Source organism: Phoenix dactylifera, chromosome 14, assembly GCF_009389715.1.
Source record: "Phoenix dactylifera cultivar Barhee BC4 chromosome 14, palm_55x_up_171113_PBpolish2nd_filt_p, whole genome shotgun sequence".
Taxonomy (NCBI): domain Eukaryota; kingdom Viridiplantae; phylum Streptophyta; class Magnoliopsida; order Arecales; family Arecaceae; genus Phoenix; species Phoenix dactylifera.
This window is the reverse complement of record NC_052405.1, coordinates 11,501,611-11,523,436: the sequence shown is the minus strand read 5'-3', so window position 1 is coordinate 11,523,436 and position 21,826 is coordinate 11,501,611. Positions and strand designations below refer to the sequence as shown.

At 38.6% G+C, this 21,826-nt stretch overlaps 3 protein-coding genes across 7 annotated transcripts; all 3 read right to left on the bottom strand.

Annotated features, from left to right (window-relative positions):
* Window positions 1-5,651: 5,651 nt before the first annotated feature.
* Window positions 5,652-21,591, bottom strand: LOC103715376 (50S ribosomal protein L20-like). Of its 5 annotated transcripts, none has more exons than XM_039133694.1 (3): window positions 21,521-21,591; window positions 8,011-8,237; window positions 5,652-6,054 (listed from the first exon to the last, which is right to left on the bottom strand). In XM_039133694.1, the coding sequence occupies exons 2-3, from the start codon at window positions 8,194-8,196 to the stop codon at window positions 5,875-5,877; spliced, it is 366 nt and encodes a 121-aa protein (XP_038989622.1). In that variant the 5' UTR covers window positions 8,197-8,237; window positions 21,521-21,591; the 3' UTR covers window positions 5,652-5,874. The 5 variants fall into 5 exon arrangements, with proteins under 5 accessions (XP_038989622.1, XP_026663596.1, XP_008801202.1 ...); XM_026807795.2 differs by lacking the exon at window positions 21,521-21,591 and adding an exon at window positions 15,474-15,568; XM_008802980.4 differs by lacking the exon at window positions 21,521-21,591 and adding an exon at window positions 9,463-9,568.
* Window positions 10,375-12,017, bottom strand: LOC103715370 (endochitinase B-like). Its single transcript, XM_008802973.3, has 2 exons — window positions 11,579-12,017; window positions 10,375-10,968 (listed from the first exon to the last, which is right to left on the bottom strand). Exons 1-2 carry the CDS (start codon window positions 11,970-11,972, stop codon window positions 10,562-10,564), a joined length of 801 nt encoding a protein of 266 aa, XP_008801195.2. The 5' UTR covers window positions 11,973-12,017; the 3' UTR covers window positions 10,375-10,561.
* Window positions 16,391-18,112, bottom strand: LOC120113059 (endochitinase B-like). The gene is made up of 2 exons (XM_039133693.1): window positions 17,614-18,112; window positions 16,391-17,001 (listed from the first exon to the last, which is right to left on the bottom strand). Exons 1-2 carry the CDS (start codon window positions 18,005-18,007, stop codon window positions 16,595-16,597), a joined length of 801 nt encoding a protein of 266 aa, XP_038989621.1. The 5' UTR covers window positions 18,008-18,112; the 3' UTR covers window positions 16,391-16,594.
* Window positions 21,592-21,826: the final 235 nt, after the last annotated feature.

Genomic DNA, 21,826 nt, shown 5'->3' with positions numbered 1-21,826 from the left:
ATACTAATGGTGTCTGGCATTATTAATATACTCATGCCAACTAATCATATGTCATTATATGGATACGTGTCTACCAAGTTGAACTCTTCTTCTTTTAATGCTCACTACACTGTCATTCATCTTTTGTCTCAATACTTGACTCTTCTTTCATAAGTTATCATCACATGACTATGTGGCTAACCACATGACTCGACTCCACCTCCATTCTCCCTTCCTGGTCCACAGAATTCTTCATTTGTCTTTATTTAGTTCTCAACTTTTCATTTACAAGTTGTTTTTATGTGACTATGTGGCTCGCCAATTGAAGTCATCTTTTCTATGTGCTCAGCTTTACCTTCAATCTTCTCTTTCTACCCATGGCATTCTTCATTTGTCTTTGTCCCAATGCTAGACTTTTTATTTATAAGTTGTCACTGCATGACTACGTATCTCACCAGGTGGCTCATCATTTAAAGTCATCTTTTCTTCGTGCTCAACTACATCCTCTCTCATCCTTACCCATAGCGTTCTTATGCGAGATGCATGCATGCATGGCCGTCTTCAGAGATACATGTATATCTTCTTCTTTATCTCTTTTAACAAATATAACAAAACCGCTTACCCATACCTTCTGGATTCATCCATGAAAAATTGGCTAGAAATTTGAATTAGCCCACTATGCCAAAGTCTTATTTAGAATGGTCCAAAATGTATTTTGAGAAAATTTGTGCTTGATTTAGCCCCATCAACTCAATTATACATTATGACAAATAACATAGTATATCAATACTATTTTATCTTATTTATGTGTAAGCACTACGTGGCTCATCATTTAAAGTCATCTTTTCTTCGTGCTAAAGTACTATATCCTCACTCTTCCATCTTTACCACAACTTCCTTATGTAAATGCATGACCATCCTCATATACATATATATGCATGACCATCTTGTGTGTGTGCATGAATGTATGTATATATGATATCTATATATGTGTGTGTGTAGATATGTATGTATATGTATGTATTTATGTGTATGTGTGTATATATATATATATCTTCTTCTCCATCTCTTTTAACATGTATAACAAAACTGAGTACCCATCCATACCTTCTAGATCCATCCTCAAAAAATAGGCTAGAACTTAGAATTAGCCCACTATGCCAAAAGTTCTGTTTATAATGGCCCAAAATGTGAGATTTGGAAGCTGTGCTTGATTTTGCCCCATCAACTTGGTTAAATATTATGACAAATAACATGGTATGTCAATAATATTTTATCTTCTTGATGTATAACTAAATGTGTTTATATTTCCTATCTCACAGAAAATGAAATTGTTCTTTTGTTGCGACATGATCTATATTGATAATATCCTTTTCACCTTAAAATTATGTATTTTATAGTTATGCACATCAAAAATAATGAAGTGTGCATTGTGAAACATCATACACTTCATGTCCCCAAAAATGCTACAGTAGCAGTTTGGAGCAAAAACATTGTTGTAAGTATGTTGAGCGACCTCCATTATCAAAGATTGAGAGACTAACTGACAAGGACAGATTTGCTGCTGGAAGGAAGATTATTAAAGACAACAATGAGGTTGAGTGCTTCTTCTCCATTCCTAAGGATATGAGGAGGGCATGCGTCCTTTCCTTGCTTATTCCAGTCTTTTAGTTTGTCTTCTCTGATTGTCATGGTGGTTGTGAATGCCATGTACTATTGGATTTTGAACAATGTCGATGGCTGAACATGTATGGAGGTAGCACATAGTTGAACTGTTTTTATGTTTTCTTTTTGTTTGAACTTTTTTTTTTTAATGGATATTTATTTGTGGTTTTCCTTTGAGAATCCTTATCAATTATGGAACTAATTAGCATTAGAAGATCCCTTACTTTCCTCCACCCAATATTTATTTATCTTTCTTCTCTTTTGAAGCTGATCAGTTAGGATTGGAGGGTTGGCAATAAAATTGCCACCATTTTGTGCCTATGGTGAATGACTAATTGGTAAGACACCTTGCATGATTCTACTAGTGACCTGGACCGAACACAAACTAGTTGCGATAATAATCACTAGGATGATGAGCATTTCTTAGCTGGGTGTTAATAGAAATTAGGAAAATTTTGAATCCACTCTTAGCCCTTGTAGTTGGCATGCTTTTGCTTTCACCTTTGTGCTACAGCAATTGATCATTACAAATTAACGTTGAACATGCACGCAAAAGCAGCAAGTATGATTAATTATGTGTAAAAAAAGGCATTTTGCAGCAAATTTCTTTCACAGCATTCGGGCTGGCAATGGATCAGCTTATGGTTGATCAATTTTGAGCTTCACTTTAACCCATGTTAAAACCTCATTACTAATAGGCCACTAATATGTTGCTTCTGGTTATTGTGCTCCATGTAACATCGCAATATCAGTGATGTTTGATATTTCTCTGATTTTCCATAGATACTTAAAAGAAGATAATCTAAGCTGAAACTTAACAAGCTCCCTCATAACTTACTTTTTTAGGGAGTTCTTTTATAAATTTTGGTTATGTACAGCACTAGCTAAGTAGCTATGCCTGCATGACAGGATTCTGTATTATATAAGCACATTGTATTATGTGGTGAAGTAAATTTGGACATGGACTATGGTATCTGGAACTTGGTTTTTGGATTATAACTAGAATTCCAAGGTCATTAGACATGCCCTCTTTTGGATGACTTTAATCAAAGATACGTTGTTGATGTTATCAATTAGTTTCCTGACTCCATTTCGGTTGCTTCAACTTTTTTATTTTGTTCTTCAAATAGTCCTACAGTCTGAAAGCTGACTTCTCTGTGCCTCCAGCCTTGCTTGATTGCTTTCAAGAGGTGCTTTGTGCATCAAATAAGACCTTTATACTGTTATGATATATGGCAACTTTCTGAATCTTTTCATATATATATCCTTGAGAATACATCATGTAGTTTATGCCCACTTCTGCTGTTATATTTCAGTAAGCAACATCATATTTTCAAAAATTGAAAAAGGTGCAAAAAAGCACGAAAACTGCAATCATAGAACTAGGATGCATTCTATTGAAACAATGTCTTGCTGCTTTCCTTCATTACATGATTTATTCTCCTGTAATTTTGTTCTTGTATGGGGCTCAGGATGAACATCTGCTTATGGGTTAAGCAGCAAGATTTTTATATGGGTTCAAATGTGTCTTATACCAGCAGTCAAGGAAACCGAATGCGATTGCATTCTTGTGGAAGAGATCTAGCCAAGTTCATCAGTATTCTATAGATCTGATCTGAGCCTGCATGCACTGGGTTTGGTTTGTCTCCACATCCTGTCATGTTTCAGCTAATAAGTAGGGTCTTGGCCCCCTGTTACATAGCTGAAATTTCAGAACAGACCTGATTAATAACTCGATCTGGTATGAGCCTCCTGCGAGAGGAATAAACCCGACTTGGGACCCAATTTGTCAAATACTAATGAGATAAACATTGTTATGGGGACAAAACAAATGGAACACTCAAAACCAAGAGAATCTGGACTTGGACCGTTGCAGTTTCAGGTTGATTTTAGATGATCCAAGTTGGTAAGTTTACAGGTAATGGAAATGAATGGAACTTACCATACAAAAACCCACCAGATATAGCAGACTTATAACTAGCTTTGTTATCAGATTATTGTCATGTTAGGATAAAATCAAACCCTTTTGCGAACAACAGGTACTGGAATGCCAATCTTCCAGTTTAGAAGAAATAAATTGGAGATTTCTCAAAGTTGGCATATGTCCCTCCATTCCTGACCATTTGTGGTCTAAATTAACACTCAAAGCTAATAATGTCCATGAATCAATCACCAAGCCTGCAGATTTCAGTTAACTTTCTGTTGCTTTTTGTGTAGCCAATTTTTCTTGTTGTTTTATTATTCCTTACATTTTTTCTTCTTGGTTACTTCAGTTCGAGAACCTTAAGGATTAACAATTTGGAAAGGACCCCCATTCAGTAATGGCCAACCACATGTTAATCTTGAGAGAGTTCCCTGTACTTCTGCAGAGTTCAGTGCGAGCAGGTTGAAGTTTATGGTCATTAAAAGCACTTCTGCTGTTAGTGCCTATGATTGCTCTAGGTTCACTGAGATCAGATCCTTTGAGATTCCTTCTCTTCTTTCTGCCATTGTGTCTCCATGTGGATCACAAGTAAATAGGGGTCTGTTCATGATGTCCAGGGGTCTTCTCTGGGGGTCTGAATTGGCTGTTGTTTATGGATGTAACATCTTGATTCTTTCATTTCTATTCCTTTTTCTGCATTACATTGGCTTTAATTTATTACATGATACGTATCTTGCTTTTATTACAGTGTTCCTTCACTTGTTTCAGTCATGCCTACAACAACAACTTGTGTCAAGAAATGCAATCCACTGCTTGGTCTTGGTTAAGGTCCTTATAATACCATCAGATGGAACCCAAACGGAAGATGTATCCTTCTGTGCAAAATTATTTAAGACTTAACATGCAAACATATCAATTGTGGCTATGAACTGTGACAAGGCTTGGAGAAAAACAACAGTTCTTTATACACAAACTTGTTTCCTCAATTGTTGTGGACACAGCTATATGCTTGCAGGTTTTGGCAATTTGCCTAGTGATATGGTATGTCCATAGCTCCTTTTTCTGTGTCAGGATGGTGTTGATTTTAACCCACAATTATTACCTTATTTACTGATATTAGACTATTAATATATGCTATATTGATTAACAAGATGATAGGCTCTGAGAAGTTTGATGTGTTGGACTGGTTCTCCCAGCCACATAACATGCAGGCATTTGTACACCCATGTCTTCACTTTCTAGATGTTAGCTAATGCCAAATTTCTGGACACTGGCTGGTGAAAATGTCTTTTAATTTTTTAAATGTCCAATATAGGTGCTTGTTGTAAGGTTGCATGATGAACCTTGGACACGATAAAATAAGTGCAACTTGGACATAGTATCATTATGTTGTAGCTTGCTACCTGTTTTCCCAGTTACAACTTCATACACACTTGATTTTTTGTTCACTATATTTCTCTTATTTAACTACCTTCATTTATCAAAGGGAACTTCCTATGATTTTCATTTACTATTGATCCTTGTAATGTTCATGCATTGTTGCTTCATGCTTTTGTTATCCTCTATATTCTTTGACATAATTTCTATGCATACACACTTGCATCTGATCAAATTATTGATCTTCTTAACATAATTGATTTGCTTTATTGCAGTACAAAGCTTCATTTTATGCGTAAGAAGACAACAACTATGTCAAGCAGGTTCGTTATGATTTATGTCATTTAATACAAATTTTACAATTAATATGGCCAATGCCCTACTTACGAGACATTTGCACATTATCCTATTGAAGCACTTTAAGTGAGATTATTTTTTAAGTTTTTAAGCATGCCATTTTCCTTTTATGCAACAAAGATATAATAAGCTGGGAAAATTTAAGTATTCTCTATGCAAAAAGAGATATACCTAAAGCATGTGGAAAAGACTAGCCTAACTCTGTCTGGTACTAGCAACAAACTGCTTAGTGTGTAAGAGCTAAATTTTCTTTTGAGTTCCATTTCTCTTGATAAATTCACATGGTGCCCTCCAGCCCAACCAGATCCGAAGATTTCAAATAAGATTGTTCGGCAAATGTAGCAACTCATATCAATAACTCAACATTGTTGATATCAAGTGAAATGTGTTGAAGAGACAAAATGGTTCGGTATAATACCAAATTGATGCTTCCCATATGTAAAGCGATGGCCACAATATGAATAAAAGAACGGCATCTACAACGTTCCCCAAGTTTGGACCATCTTGGTCCTGGTTTTGGACAAAGACAAAGGAATACAGAGGTTCAACAGAACATCTGAAAAGAGACATTCTCACAACACAGTCGATAGACCTTCCTTCTTTGGGACCTTGTTTCCTGGAAATGCATTGCGAGAAATGTCAACAAGTGCTTTGAAGCTATATGGCTCATGCATTGACAGCTCTGATAGCACTTTCCTGTTCAGTTGGATGTTCTCCTTCATCAATCCATGCATAAAATTACCATAATTCACCTGGCAAACCCACAACTAGTATTTTAGTAACCTTAGCAGATTTCTGTGATAGATCCAATGCAAAACTATGACACTAATTCACATCATGATAAAAATAGAGAGAGCTTCTTCAGTGAAGAATTTCTCTTCCTTTGCTTCCACTTGTTCAGCTTGCCTCTACATATCTATGACTAAATGGTCAGTATCATGTCCTAATTTCTTAGCTACATTTTATTGTGAACAATGTGGAACAAAGAAAGGCAAAGTCGAATGAAAACTTTGACATTCAGTGAGTGTTCAATCAATCCAGTCATCGGCTGTGCAAAGACTGCAGCAAAATGGGACTCCTTAATCTCGTTGGCATGGACAACAGGAAGCATACTAATCCACCTCTTTTGTCCATGCAATACCTGTTCAGAGACACCTTAATATGTACCTATGGAGATGCAATGACCTTGATAATTACTTGAAGCTTGAACACAAGAGGTATATAAGGGCCTTTCAAGTTGGCAATGTATAATGGATTGCATTTCTCCATGACTAGTATTATGACGACTTCCATACCGAGAACACACCAGTTTCAATAACAAGAGTTTTCACCATTGATCATCAAAACAAACTTATCAATGGGAAAAAAAGAAAATCTGAGAAAAGAGTACTCATATAGCAGGTTCAAGGACAGCAACACATGCACAGTAAAGAAGAGTGTCATGGAAAAGGCAGAGAACTTTTCATGGTACTATTTGTCCAAAGAATGCAGAATCCATCAGGAACTAGAATTTTTCTTATTTGTTTTATGCAATCCGTTCTTGGTTGATATTTGGATGACTTTGGACATCTGACTTATAATAAGAGTTCATTAAACAGATTTATGCAAATTAAAATCCATAGGTAGGTCCAGATCCTATAATTTCTACATAATATTTTGGAAATTTTAAAATCACACATTTATTTCAAGCACAGAAGTACTCATTTTAAAGCTGGTCATATTTCCAATAAGTTTTGTTGTTTCATTACTCTTTCGGTTGTTACAGTCCTTGAAGTATGCCAAATCTGATTGAGGAGTTGTTCAGGAACTTACTATTTTCTTATAATTCTTCCCCTTTTTTTCAAGTATTTGAGAAGGAGGAAGTCAATAATTTTATTGAAATGTTTTACGATTAGTTTAGAGCACCTTTGCAGATTAGAATGTAAAGCTAGAGTTCTATTAAGGGATGTACGTGCTCCAATAATATAAGACAGCCACTTATATTATTTTCTCCTAAAGAAAAAGAAAATTGGAAAATTGAAATTAAGTAAGCTTCTAAGATATTGCTGACTATCCAAGTTCCGTACAGAAGCCAGGCACACAATAAATCATTTAGACAATACAATGTCAGGATTCACGATGTACAAATTATGATATAAAAGGCAGCATAATGAAGAATTCACCTGAGCAAAGGCGTTTGGTTAAGGAATATAAACATTATATAAAACATAGTTTAAGCTTCCACTAGAAACAATCACACCGCCAGATGTATGTAATCAGGAGTTTAAGAAAATCCTCACCGAGGAATTTAATGGATAGGCACCAACATACCAGCATTTCCTTAAAACATGAACTTTGTCAGAGGTCACTTGAAACTTTGACCACAATTATGACAAACAACTGCCATGACATCCATCCTCTGATTTGGGTTTGGCCATCTTTTTCATGCTAAGACTCCACCTTGTAGAAAAGATTTTCAAGTTGACACAAACTTCTAAACCATCTTTTTCAAATGATTATTATAAGCTATTTTACATCTATTTCCTATACCCTTTATGGAGCATAAAGGGAGAATATACCCAAGAAAAGGCACATATCAAAACTTTCAATGAAACCATATAAACTTCTGGCATTGATAACAAGAGAACTATAGATTTCGAGAAGAGAAAAAAAGTCACTATTATAATTACTTCACTTATTCTCATAAAGATATGATAATTCAACATTACCCCATGCAAGCGTGTGCCAGCATTGATTCGCTCGATCCAGAGGGAGCGCATGTCCCTCTTCTTGTTGCGGCGATCTCTGTAGGAGTACTGCAAGGCCTTCTCCACCCTCTCCCTTGCTATCCTTATGCAATTCTTTGCCCTCCCCCTAAAGCCCTTTGCCAACTTAAAAATCTTATCCTTGTTCATCTTTTCCTCCTCCCTTCTATCCCCCTAACCTCTTCTTTTACCTACAAGCCATAAAAATTTCTCAAATCACTTCCTTTGTTCTCACAACCATTTCTCAAATTTTGCAAGAGATTAACATGCTTGAAATTATATCATAAAAAATGAAAAAAAATGAAAAAAATCACCTTCCAATAACAATGGAGATAATAACTCGAAATAGGGTCATTAGGGGGTAAAGTTATCTCAAAATACCTCTTTTTTGTTTTCTTGAGAAACAAGATATAACAAGTTTCTTTTGAGATCTATAGAGAAAGGTCACTCAGATCGTGGAAGGAACACGAGAGAGGTAGAGGATAGGGGGATCAAAGGCTGTGGGTGGCAGCAGGAAGGTTTTAAATACTCGCGAGGCATCCTACCATCCCCAGTGTTGGGACTGGACAAGTTAGGAAATGGACCAGAACAGGACAAAGCATCCACCATTCCAAGTGTTGATCCGCAGGATATCCCGTTCCATGGAAAAACCAGGACAGACCCGTTTCATGGTATTTAAAACGGTGGATACAGCTGGAAGCAAGAGGAATTGGAGAGTCCAAGTTTTAGGCTTGACATGTCTGATGTTGCTTCTGCTTTCCAAAAAGAGAAGCAGAAGCCAGATGTTAGGCCTTCTAACTTCTCCTAGAAGAAGACTTTTCTTCTTATAGCAGCACTTTTTCTATTACCAAATATTTATTTTTTCCTAGAAGCACTCTTTTGCTACAAAGCAGCAAAAGATTTTTTTTTATTCATAGGCACTGCCAAACACACCCTTCGAGGTCGAGTCAGTCGGCTAGTTAAGATTTTCACTTGGGCATCTCCAAATTCCCCCAAAGAAATCAGCAGCATGAAAATAAAAATCGAATTTTTCTGAGAGATATTTCTAAACCGAAGAACGTAAAAGATCGAACTTTCCCGGAATAAAAATCGGATTTTTAAGCCAATGGGTTGTGTTCTAGACGCAGCCACCACGAAGATGTTGCGACTGGAGACGATGCGGCGCAAAACTTCAATAAAGGGGCGGTCTCCACCACCCCCGAAGTAGCCGGAGTTCCGGCGGTGGCCCGCGCTCCGCGGGGACACCCTGGCCCCCACATGCCACGCCTCCAGTCAAGCTAATCCGGCGGCCCAGCCGTACCTCCTCTCCCCGCCGCCACCCGCTACCTGTCATTCTCGTGGCGGTGGCGGTGGCCGTGGCCGTGGCCGTGGAGAAAACGATAGAGAGGGAGAGAAGGAGAGAGGGATATACTGAACTCAGTCGTCGTCGATCGCCTCCACCCGCGCCACGCCGTACTCCCCGGCCGCCAGAGAGGAAGGATGGTCGGAGATTGAGCGAGCTGCCCGGTAGTATGGAAGAAAGGGGAATCGGCAGGAGCCGGGTAGGCTAAAAGGGTTTGGATTCTCTCTTGCCTAGGATTTTGCACGTGCGTGGCATGTGAGGGAAAAAATCACGTGATAAGGAAAAAAATTGTTTAGGCGCAGAAACCACAGCTTTGAGAGAGATCGGGGTCTTAGAAAAACTATGCTAAGGGTTTGTAATTACATCTTGAAACCTCATGAGACTCTTGAGAGGTTGAAAAAAAGAACTAAGAAAACAAATAATTGGAGATATTAGATTGATGAGGTTGCATGTAGTTTTCATTGACGGCCCAGATATTTGACTATCAACCGTGGTGGCAAAGTTTTTGTATCAAATCGTAGTATTCAGTACCAACACTGTACCGGTAAGATATCAACATAATATGTAAGATACAACGATTAAACTGGTCCACATTGAGTGGAATTATCATGTATAGTCCAAAATCGGTACTAATGTAGAATTGTAAATGGTTGTAAGTTCTCCTATCAATTTTGGATGGATGAGATGCCATATAGCAATGCTTGGAAGGTCATCTATATGAGGCACCAAGAGTCTCCCTCCAATCCCAACAAAGCTGGAGTGTCCCGAATTAGCACAAATGATCTGTTCAAGTAGGACACATCCATTACATTCCATCATGATTTATGTTCATAAGATCACATTTTTAAGTTTTTAGGCACGGCATGCTTCTGCGACGAAGGCTATAAAAATTTAAGTATTAAGTGCAAAATAGATATAGCTATGTGCAGAAACAAGCAGAAGCATATAGAAAACATTAGTAGACTAATGACAAAATGCCAAGCATGTAAGAAAGGACCTTGTGCTAGGTTCCCTTTATATTTATTTCATATAAGTTGCTACAGCAGAGATAAGAGGTAGAGGTGGAGACAAATCCTCTATAGTTTATTTCATAGTGCAATATTAGAATAGGTTGTTTCAAGTATTTATTTCCCTCCAGGTTACATGCAATGAATAAAATCTTGAGTGAATCCTCTAGCAAGTGAGGTTATCTCCTGGAGCCACACCGAAGTCCTGGCAATACTGCTGGTAAAGTTGAACCCGGGCATTCATCTCAGCTGGATCACCTCCATTGCACTCTTGGCTATTAATCTTCTTAATTGTGGCTCCAAACCCTTGGCCGGAGGTTATGACAGAGTGCACATTTTCCATCCAAAACCACAAGGCAGCCTTGAATGATATGTTCACATCATTAGCCACGGTCTCGGGCGAGTTCAAGCCATCAAATCCAATGCTTTGTCCAGCTGCACCGTAGTTATAGTTCCAGGTCAGTTGAAGAGGGCCACGGCCGTAGTACTTCTTCCCTTGGGCACACGGGTATTGAGTGTAGCTTGGATCACAGTAGGCATTGGATTGGTCCGTCTCTTCTATGTAGCACAGATCTGCTTAGAAAAAAGAAGAAAATTTAGGTCCTCTGTGCTATGATCTTGTTGTGTTTTGCATTTTCTTTTGCTTTCTGCAAGTTAATGGAGTATCGCATGGAGATTGATGTTAAACATATCATTTGCACAAAAAAAAAAAAAATGATATTTCTTGCTTTTATTCACAAAAGAAATATATTTTTGCTGTCGAAGTTCTGAAGATTTTATTGGAAGAAACAAAAGGGTTTCAATATATATATTTCTTAGCTAGTTCACATTTTGTCATATTTCTGAAATCGTTCGATAGATAGATGGACCGATAGATCGATCAATCAGTCTACTAAATGATATAGATATAAATATATATACGAAAGTTCTTCACATTTTAACCCTGTATGTATGTATGTATGTATGTATGTGTATGTATGTCTATAGGTATATATATAGACACATAGGAAAGTTCTTCACATTTTAACCCTTGAATTGTTTGTAACTTAACTATACTTTTGAGAAACATGTCTAGGTACAAAAGACAAACTTAACTCTGTACTGGAAGGAAGAAATTAAATATAAAATACTAATATACAGCAATTAAACTTGAATTAAAAACCCTGGCTGGTGGAGAACTTACATCCGGTTTCATGGGTGACATGGGCAAAGAAGGCAGCAACCTCCTGCTTAGAGGTGTCGTCGGAGCCGTCCTGGGCAAACTGAGGGTAAGACCCCAGCGCGTCCAGGAACGCCTGCCTCGTATAGAAGCTCTTGCCCGGGCATGGATTACCAGAGGCCTGATTCATGATGCTGTCGAAGAACTGCTGGGTGACCAGATCGGCGACAGAGACGCCGCCGGACGCGTCGCACGGCCCCCCGCGGCAGCCCTTGCCGCAGTACTGGCTCCCGGTGCCGCAGTAGCCATACTGGCTGCAGCAGAGGTCCGGCGAGCACCCGCAGTTCTGGGCGGTGGAGGAGATAACGCCGGCGAGCAGGAGGCTCACCTGGAATAAGATCACACTACTACGTGCCATTTTGTTTGCTCTTCTCTATGGACGTGGATGGAGTTATGGAATTCTGGCTGAGTAGTATTTATAGACAGAAAGAAAGAAGCAGCGTAGGGGAGACGGGAAGCATCATGGTGGCTTCGGGGATGGCTTGACGAAGACTTCGTGCCGCGGCTGCAATTTGACATTCGTTGCAAGAGTAGTACACGGCAATCTAACCATGCATCAATGTCCATTTTTGATCTTTTCTATCGCCCGACTTTAACACATGATCCTTGACTATTATTTTCAAATTCGTAGTCTCGCACACACTTTATATTTTCTCAGCACATACTTGCTTCTAGTTTTTTCATATAGTTATACTCTTCCTTGACATAATTATGTTGTCTCTGTGTACATTTATATCCATATATACACAATTATATATTCATAACTGTATATATATAGGAGAATAAGTATGCACAACTGCTAAGAACAGAAAATTAAAGAAATTTTGAAACTTGGGATAGGTGTTATAGTCTGACTTAAAGTCATCGTCCGGTTAATGAGAGAATCAGCTATTACATATACCATTTTTTTCAGATGAGATTTTGTATTATTTTAGCATTTGATAAGTTTATAATGCCATATCTTGCTGAGCGAGACCAGCAAAAAAAATTTATCCATTTGGTTAGAAAGCACTCAATTGAAAGAAAGAGAGATCGGACATCATATCATGAAAAGTAGCAATCATAGCCTTTGGCATTACATTATTTGGTTAGAAAGTATATATATATATATATATATATATATATATATGAAACCTAGCATGACAGTAACAAGCACCTTTTAAAAAAATAAGCTACCTAAATTTGAAAGTTATGGGCTGTGTGATTTGCGCCTTAAAAGTCCTGAATAGGCTCCGTTTGGGAAAGCTTTTGGAGGGCCAAAAAGTATTTTCTGGCCCTCCAAAAGTACTTTTGGATGAAAAATTGTGCTTGGTAAAAATTTCGAGAAGTTGTTTTAGCTTTTTCAGAAAGCTAAAAACAGCTTTTTGGAATAAGCTCCATTTTGAAACTTTCCAAAAAAGTTATTTTAAGCTTTGTCGGAAAGCCATTTTTTGACCAAAATATCCATAATAAAATATAACAATTACATACTTTGTTCCTTTATAAACCTAAAAATCTGCTGGAGCCTTAACAAAATATCCTAGTCGTAGATCAAAGAGATAAATGGTTATCAGGAGAGTGAAAAAATAATTTACGCTAATAATTATAATATTTTATACCTTTATTATTGTATTATACTAGAATATAATATTATATTACATTATATCATAATATATTAATATTTTATATTAAATAATTTAATATTATATTAAATGATTATGCTATAGTAATACATTACAGTAATATTATTATAATATATTAATACGTTACAGTAATATTATACTATATCATATATTTATTTATTAATATATATTATATTTTATTATACTTTGTTGTATAATACTATGCAATGTCCTTTATGGTAATTTTATCATACAAAATTACTTTCTCAGTTTGTTTGCCAAATATATGTTAATGTGCCACAGCACTTTAAAAATATAGTTACCAAACAACAAACAGCTTTTTATAAAATCTCTACTTCAGAAAGCTCTACTTTCAACGGCTCTACTTTCAAAAACTCTACTGCTAACGGCTCCCCTAAATAGAGTCTTAGTAGTTAGTGCATTAGCATTTTGATTGACGTTTGTTCGGAGTTGGGAAGCATCTTGGTGACTTCCAAGATGGCTTGACCAAGACTTAACAGTCGTTGCATGCTAACAACACAGCTAATATGATGCAAAAAAGAAGAAAAAAAAAAAGGTTACATGGCTAATGTGTCACTCTTTCATTCAAGCTATATATCATTTGTATCCACCTCCTTCCTGGTAATACTCTCATAACACTTATGCCATTCCCCCATGGCACATTTAAACCGCACACTGCTCTTATCCCCCAAAAGATACCGAGATGCATCCGTTTCCTCGCTTCCGATCATGTAAATATACTGCAAGATGAAATATAGAAATATTGCTGAGTTCTTTTGTAGTTTGAATACAAAACAAAGCAGGTGCAAATGATGACAAAAGGTGTATCCTTTCGCAATAAAATGCAAACCTCTAGTATTAATTCATTTGCATGTGTTATAACTAGCCTATCGATGATGAAGCAATCAAATAGACAAATGCAAGACACATGCATGAGGCCAGGGCCGGCCCAACCTTTAGGCAACTTAGTTGGTCGCCTAAGACCTAGGCCCAAAGAAGGCCAAAGACCTTAATGACAAAATGAAAAGAAAAGAAAAAGAAGAAAAAAAAAAAAAAAAAAAAAAAAAAGGCTCTTGTGAGTTCGTCTTAGGCCGGCAAAGACCTCAAAGACAAAACGGCCTTAGGCCCCAAATACATTGGGCCGCTCCTGCATGAATGAGACTAGACAATAGAGATGATAACTCACAATAGGGTCATTAGAGGGTAAAGTTATCTCAAAATACTTCTTCTTTTTTTCCTTGAGAAACATGATATAATAATTTTCCTTTATATCTATAGAGAAAGGTTACTCAGACCGTAGAAGGAGCTCGAGAGAGGTAGAGGATAGGGGTTCAAAGGCTGTGGGTGGCAGCAGGAAGGTTTTAATTACTCGCAAGGCATCCTACCATCCCCAGCGTTGGGACTGGACAAGTTAGGAAATGGACCAGAACAGGACAAAGCATCCACCATTCCAAGTGTTGATCCAAAGGATGTCCCGTTCCATGGAAAAACCAACCCGTTTCATGGTATTTAAAACGGTGGATACGGCTGGAAGCAAGAGGAATTGGAGAGTCCAAGTTTTAGGCTTGGCATGTCTGATGTTGCTTCTGCTTTACAAAAAGAGAAGCAGAAGCCAGATGTTAGGCCTTCTAACTTCTCCTAGAAGAAGACTTTTCTTCTTATAGCAGCACTTTTTCTATTACCAAATATTTATTTTTTCCTAGAAGCACTCTTTTGCTACAAAGCAGCAAAAGAACTTTTTTTTTTCATAGGCACTGCCAAACACACCCTTCGAGGTCGAGTCAGTCGGCTAGTTAAGATTTTCACTTGGGCATCTCCAAATTCCCCCAAAGAGATCAGCAGCATGAAAATAAAAATCGAATTTTTCTGAGAGATATTTCTAAACCGAAGAACGTAAAAGATCGAACTTTCCCGGAATAAAAATCGGATTTTTAAGCCAATGGGTTGTGTTCTAGACGCAGCCACCACGAAGATGTTGCGACTGGAGACGATGCGGCGCAAAACTTCAATAAAGGGGCGGTCTCCACCACCCCCGAAGTAGCCGGAGTTCCGGCGGTGGCCCGCGCTCCGCGGGGACACCCTGGCCCCCGCGTGCCACGCCTCCAGTCAAGCTAACCCAGCGGCCCAGCCGTACCTCGTCTCCCCGCCGCCTCCCGCTACCTGTCATTCTCGTGGCGGTGGCCGTGGCCGTCGAGAAAACGATAGAGAGGGGGAGAAGGAGAGAGGGAGAGACTGACCTCGGTCGCCGCCGATCGCCTCCACCCGCGCCACCGCCGTAGTCTCCGGCCGCCAGAGAGGAAGGATGGTCGGAGATTGAGAGAGCTGCCCGGTAGTATGGAAGAAAGGGGAATCGGCAAGAGACGGGTAGGCTAAAAGAGTTTGGACTCTCTCTTGCCTAGAATTTTGCACGCGCATGGCATGTGAGGGGGAAATCACGTGATTGCACGTGATAACGAAAAAATTTGTTTAGATGCTGAAACCACAGCTTTGAGAAAGATCGGGTCATAGAAAAACTATCCTAAGGGTTTGTAATTACATCCGGAAACCTCATGAGACTCTTGAGAGGTTGAGAAAAATAACTAAGAAAACATATAATTAGAAATACTAGATCGAAGGGGTTGCATGTAGTTTTCATTGACGGTCCGAGATATTTGACTATTAACCGTGGTGGCAAGGTTTTTGTATCGACTCATAGTATTACGTACCAAATGCGTCATACTATATTGGTAAGATATCAACACAATATGTAAGATACAATGATTAAACTGGTCCACCTTGAGTGGAATTATCGTGTATAGTCCAAAATTGGTACTAATGCAAAATTATAAATGGTTGTAAGCTTTTTTGTCAATTTTGGATGGATGAGATGCCATATAGCAATGCTTGGAAGGTCATCTATGTCTCCGTCCAATCCCAACAAAGCGGGAGTGTCCCAAATTAGCACAAATGATCTGTTCAAGTAGGACACATCCAATACATTCCATCATGATTTATGTTCATAAGATCACATTTTTAAGTTTTTAAGCACGGCATGTTTCTGCGACGAAGGCTGTAAAAATTTAACTATTAAGTGCAAAATAGATATAGCTATGTGCAGAAACAAGTAGAAGCATATAGAAAACATTAGTAGACTAATGACAAAATGCCAAGCATGTAAGAAAGGACCTTGTGCCAAGTTCACTTTATATTCATATAAGTTGCTACAGCAGAGAAAAGAGGTAGAGGTGGAGACAAATCACTGAAGGCCTGCACCCCACACTCTATAGTTTATTTCAATAGTACAATATTAGAATAGGTTGTTTCAAGTATTGATCTCCCTCCAAGTTACATGCAATGAATAAAATCTTGAGTGAATCCTCTAGCAAGTGAGGTTATCTCCTGGAGCCACGCCGAAGTCCTGGCAATACTGCTGGTAAAGTTGAACCCGGGCATTCATCTCAGCTGGATCACCTCCATTGCACTCTTGGCTATTAATCTTCTTAATTGTGGCTCCAAACCCTTGGCCGGAGGTTATGACAGAGTGCACATTTTCCATCCAAAACCACAAGGCAGCCTTGAATGATATGTTCACATCATTAGCCACGGTCTCGGGCGAGTTCAAGCCATCAAATCCAATGCTTTGTCCAGCTGCACCGTAGTTATAGTTCCAGGTCAGTTGAAGAGGGCCACGGCCGTAGTACTTCTTCCCTTGGGCACACGGGTATTGAGTGTAGCTTGGATCACAGTAGGCATTGGATTGGTCCGTCTCTTCTATGTAGCACAGATCTGCTTAGAAAAAAGAAGAAAATTTAGGTCCTCTGTGCTATGATCTTGTTGTGTTTTGCATTTTCTTTTGCTTTCTGCAAGTTAATGGAGTATCGCATGGAGATTGATGTTAAACATATCATTTGCACAAAAAAAAAAAAAAATTGATATTTCTTGCTTTTATTCACAAAAGAAATATATTTTTGCTGTCGAAGTTCTGAAGATTTTATTGGAAGAAACAAAAGGGTTTCAATATATATATTTCTTAGCTAGTTCACTTTTCGTCATATTTCTAAAATCGTTCGATAGATAGATGGACCGATAGATCGATCAATCAGTCTACTAAATGATATAGATATAAATATATAAACGAAAGTTCTTCACATTTTAACCCTGTATGTATGTATGTATGTATGTATGTGTATGTATGTCTATAGGTATATATATAGACACATAGGAAAGTTCTTCACATTTTAACCCTTGAATTGTTTGTAACTTAACTATACTTTTGAGAAACATGTCTAGGTACAAAAGACAAACTTAACTCTGTACTGGAAGGAAGAAATTAAATATAAAATACTAATATACAGCAATTAAACTTGAATTAAAAACCCTGGCTGGTGGAGAACTTACATCCGGTTTCATGGGTGACATGGGCAAAGAAGGCAGCAACCTCCTGCTTAGAGGTGTCGTCGGAGCCGTCCTGGGCAAACTGAGGGTAAGACCCCAGCGCGTCCAGGAACGCCTGCCTCGTATAGAAGCTCTTGCCCGGGCATGGATTACCAGAGGCCTGATTCATGATGCTGTCGAAGAACTGCTGGGTGACTAGATCGGCGACAGAGACGCCGCCGGACGCGTCGCACGGCCCCCCGCGGCAGCCCTTGCCGCAGTACTGGCTCCCGGTGCCGCAGTAGCCATACTGGCTGCAGCAGAGGTCCGGCGAGCACCCGCAGTTCTGGGCGGTGGAGGAGATAACGCCGGCGAGCAGGAGGCTCACCTGGAATAAGATCACACTACTACGTGCCATTTTGTTTGCTCTTCTCTATGGACGTGGATGGAGTTATGGAATTCTGGCTGAGAAGTATTTATAGACATAAAGAAAGAAGCAGCGTAGGGGAGACGGGAAGCATCATGGTGGCTTCGGGGATGGCTTGACGAAGACTTCGTGCCGCGGCTGCAATTTGACATTCGTTGCAAGAGTAGTACACGGCAATCTAACCATGCATCAATGTCCATTTTTGATCTTTTCTATCGCCCGACTTTAACACATGATCCTTGACTATTATTTTCAAATTTGTTGTCTCGCACACACTTTATATTTTCTCAGCACATACTTGCTTCTAGTTTTTTCATATAGTCATACTCTTCCTTGACATAATTATGTTGTCTCTGTGTACATTTATATCCATATATACACAATTATATATTCATAACTGCATATATATATATATATATATATATATATAGGAGAATAAGTATGCACAACTGCTAAGAACAGAAAATTAAAGAAATTTTGAAACTTGGGATAGGTGTTATAGTCGGACTTAAAATCATCGTCCGGTTAATGAGAGAATCAGCTATTACATATACCATTTTTTTCAGATGAGATTTTGTATTATTTTAGCATTTGATAAGTTTATAATGCCATATCTTGCTGAGCGAGACCAGCAAAAAAAATTTATCCATTTGGTTAGAAAGCACTCAATTGAAAGAAAGAGAGATCGGACATCATATCATGAAAAGTAGCAATCATAGCCTTTGGCATTACATTATTTGGTTAGAAAGTGTGTGTGTGTGTATATATATATATGAAACCTAGCATGACAGTAACAAGCACCTTTAAAAAAAATAAGCTATGTAAATTTGAAAGTTATGGGCTGTGTGATTTGCGCCTTAAAAGAACACAGCAGTCCTGAATAGGCCCCATTTGGGAAAGCTTTTGGAGGGCCAAAAAGTATTTTCTGGCCCTCCAAAAATACTTTTGGATGAAAAATTGTACTTGGTAAAAATTTCGAGAAGTTGTTTTAGCTTTTTCAGAAAGCTAAAAACAGCTTTTTGGAATAAGCTCCATTTTGAAACTTTCCAAAAAAGTTATTTTAAGCTTTGTCGGAAAGCCGTTTTTTTGACCAAAATATCCATAATAAAATATAACAATTACATACTTTGTTCCTTTATAAACCTAAAAATCTGCTGGAGCCTTAACAAAATATCCTAGTCGTAGATCAAAGAGATAAATGGTTATCAGGAGAGTGAAAAAATAATTTACGCTAATAATTATAATATTTTATACCTTTATTATTGTATTATACTAGAATATAATATTATATTACATTATATCATAATATATTAATATTTTATATTAAATAATTTAATATTATATTAAATGATTATGCTATAGTAATACATTACAGTAATATTATTATAATATATTAATACGTTACAGTAATATTATACTATATCATATATTTATTTATTAATATATATTATATTTTATTATACTTTGTTGTATAATACTATGCAATGTCCTTTATGGTAATTTTATCATACAAAATTACTTTCTCAGTTTGTTTGCCAAATATATGTTAATGTGCCACAGCACTTTAAAAATATAGTTACCAAACAACAAACAGCTTTTTATAAAATCTCTACTTCAGAAAGCTCTACTTTCAACGGCTCTACTTTCAAAAACTCTACTGTCAACGGCTCCCCTAAACAGAGTCTTAGTAGTTAGTGCATTAGCATTTTGATTGACGTTTGTTCGGAGTTGGGAAGCATCTTGGTGACTTCTAAGATGGCTTGACCAAGACTTTGCAGTCGTATGCTAACAACACAGTTAATATGATGCAAAAAAGAAGAAATAAAAAAAGGTTACATGGCTAATGTGTCACTCTTTCATTCAAGCTATATATCATTTGTATCCACCTCCTTCCTGGTAATACTCTCATAACACTTATGCCATTCCCCCATGGCACATTTAAACCGCACCCTGCTCTTATCCCCCAAAAGATACCGAGATGCATCCGTTTCCTCGCTTCTGATCATGTAAATATACTGCAAGATGAAATGTAGAAATATTGCTGAGTTCTTTTGTAGTTTGAATACAAAACAAAGCAGGTGCAAATGATGACAAAAGGTGTATCCTTTCGCAATAAAATGCAAACCTCTAGTATTAATTCATTTGCATGTGTTATAAAGCTAGCCTACCGATGATCAAGCAATCAAATAGACAAATGCAAGACACATGCACGAGGACAGGGTCGGCCCAACCCTTAGGCGACTTAGTTGGTCGCCTAAGACCCAGGCCCAAAGAAGGCCAAAGACCTTAATGACAAAATGAAAAATAAAAAAAAATAAAAAAAAAAGGCCTTGTGAGTTCGCCTTAGGCCGACCCACTGCAGGAAAGATCTCAAAGACAAAACGGCCTTAGGCCCCAAATACATTGGGCCGCTCCTGCATGAATGAGACTAGACAATAGAGATAATAACTCACAATAGGGTCATTAGAGGGTAAAGTTATCTCAAAATACTTCTTCTTTTTTTCCTTGAGAAACAAGATATAATAATTTTCCTTTATATCTATAGAGAAAGGTTACTCAGACCGTAGAAGGAGCACGAGAGAGGTAGAGGATAGGGGTTCAAAGGCTGTGGGTGGCAGCAGGAAGGTTTTAATTACTCGCAAGGCATCCTACCATCCCCAGTGTTGGGACTGGACAAGTTAGGAAATGGACCAGAACAGGACAAAGCATCCACCATTCCAAGTGTTGATCCAAAGGATGTCCCGTTCCATGGAAAAACCAACCCGTTTCATGGTATTTAAAACGGTGGATACGGCTGGAAGCAAGAGGAATTGGAGAGTCCAAGTTTTAGGCTTGGCATGTCTGATGTTGCTTCTGCTTTACAAAAAGAGAAGCAGAAGCCAGATGTTAGGCCTTCTAACTTCTCCTAGAAGAAGACTTTTCTTCTTATAGCAGCACTTTTTCTATTACCAAATATTTATTTTTTCCTAGAAGCACTCTTTTGCTACAAAGCAGCAAAAGATTTTTTTTTTTTCATAGGCACTGCCAAACACACCCTTCGAGGTCGAGTCAGTCGGCTAGTTAAGATTTTCACTTGGGCATCTCCAAATTCCCCCAAAGAGATCAGCAGCATGAATATAAAAATCGAATTTTTCTGAGAGATATTTCTAAACCGAAGAACGTAAAAGATCGAACTTTCCCGGAATAAAAATCGGATTTTTAAGCCAATGGGTTGTGTTCTAGACGCAGCCACCACGAAGATGTTGCGACTGGAGACGATGCGGCGCAAAACTTCAATAAAGGGGCGGTCTCCACCACCCCCGAAGTAGCCGGAGTTCCGGCGGTGGCCCGCGCTCCGCGGGGACACCCTGGCCCCCGCGTGCCACGCCTCCAGTCAAGCTAACCCGGCGGCCCAGCCGTACCTCCTCTCCCCGCCGCCACCCGCTACCTGTCATTCTCGTGGCGGTGGCCGTGGCCGTCGAGAAAACGATAGAGAGGGGGAGAAGGAGAGAGGGAGAGACTGACCTCGGTCGCCGTCGATCGCCTCCACCCGCGCCACCGCCGTAGTCTCCGGCCGCCAGAGAGGAAGGATGGTCGGAGATTGAGAGAGCTGCCCGGTAGTATGGAAGAAAGGGGAATCGGCAAGAGACGGGTAGGCTAAAAGGGTTTGGACTCTCTCTTGCCTAGAATTTTGCACGCGCATGGCATGTGAGGGGGAAATCACGTGATTGCACGTGATAATGAAAAAATTTGTTTAGATGCTGAAACCACAGCTTTGAGAAAGATCGGGTCATAGAAAAACTATCCTAAGGGTTTGTAATTACATCCGGA

Bases quoted from the DNA above. Each gene is read 5' to 3' on its own strand.
- LOC103715376 (XM_039133694.1), bottom strand. From the start codon at position 8,196: ATGAACAAGGATAAGATTTTTAAGTTGGCAAAGGGCTTTAGGGGGAGG. The intron at 6,055-8,010 runs GTAATGTTGAAT...TGGGTTTGCCAG, and splicing joins CTGGCACACGCTTGCATGGG to GTGAATTATGGTAATTTTAT.
- LOC103715370 (XM_008802973.3), bottom strand. From the start codon at position 11,972: ATGGCACGTAGTAGTGTGATCTTATTCCAGGTGAGCCTCCTGCTCGCC. The intron at 10,969-11,578 runs GTAAGTTCTCCA...TTTTCTAAGCAG, and splicing joins TGTCACCCATGAAACCGGAT to ATCTGTGCTACATAGAAGAG.
- LOC120113059 (XM_039133693.1), bottom strand. From the start codon at position 18,007: ATGGCACGTAGTAGTGTGATCTTATTCCAGGTGAGCCTCCTGCTCGCC. The intron at 17,002-17,613 runs GTAAGTTCTCCA...TTTTCTAAGCAG, and splicing joins TGTCACCCATGAAACCGGAT to ATCTGTGCTACATAGAAGAG.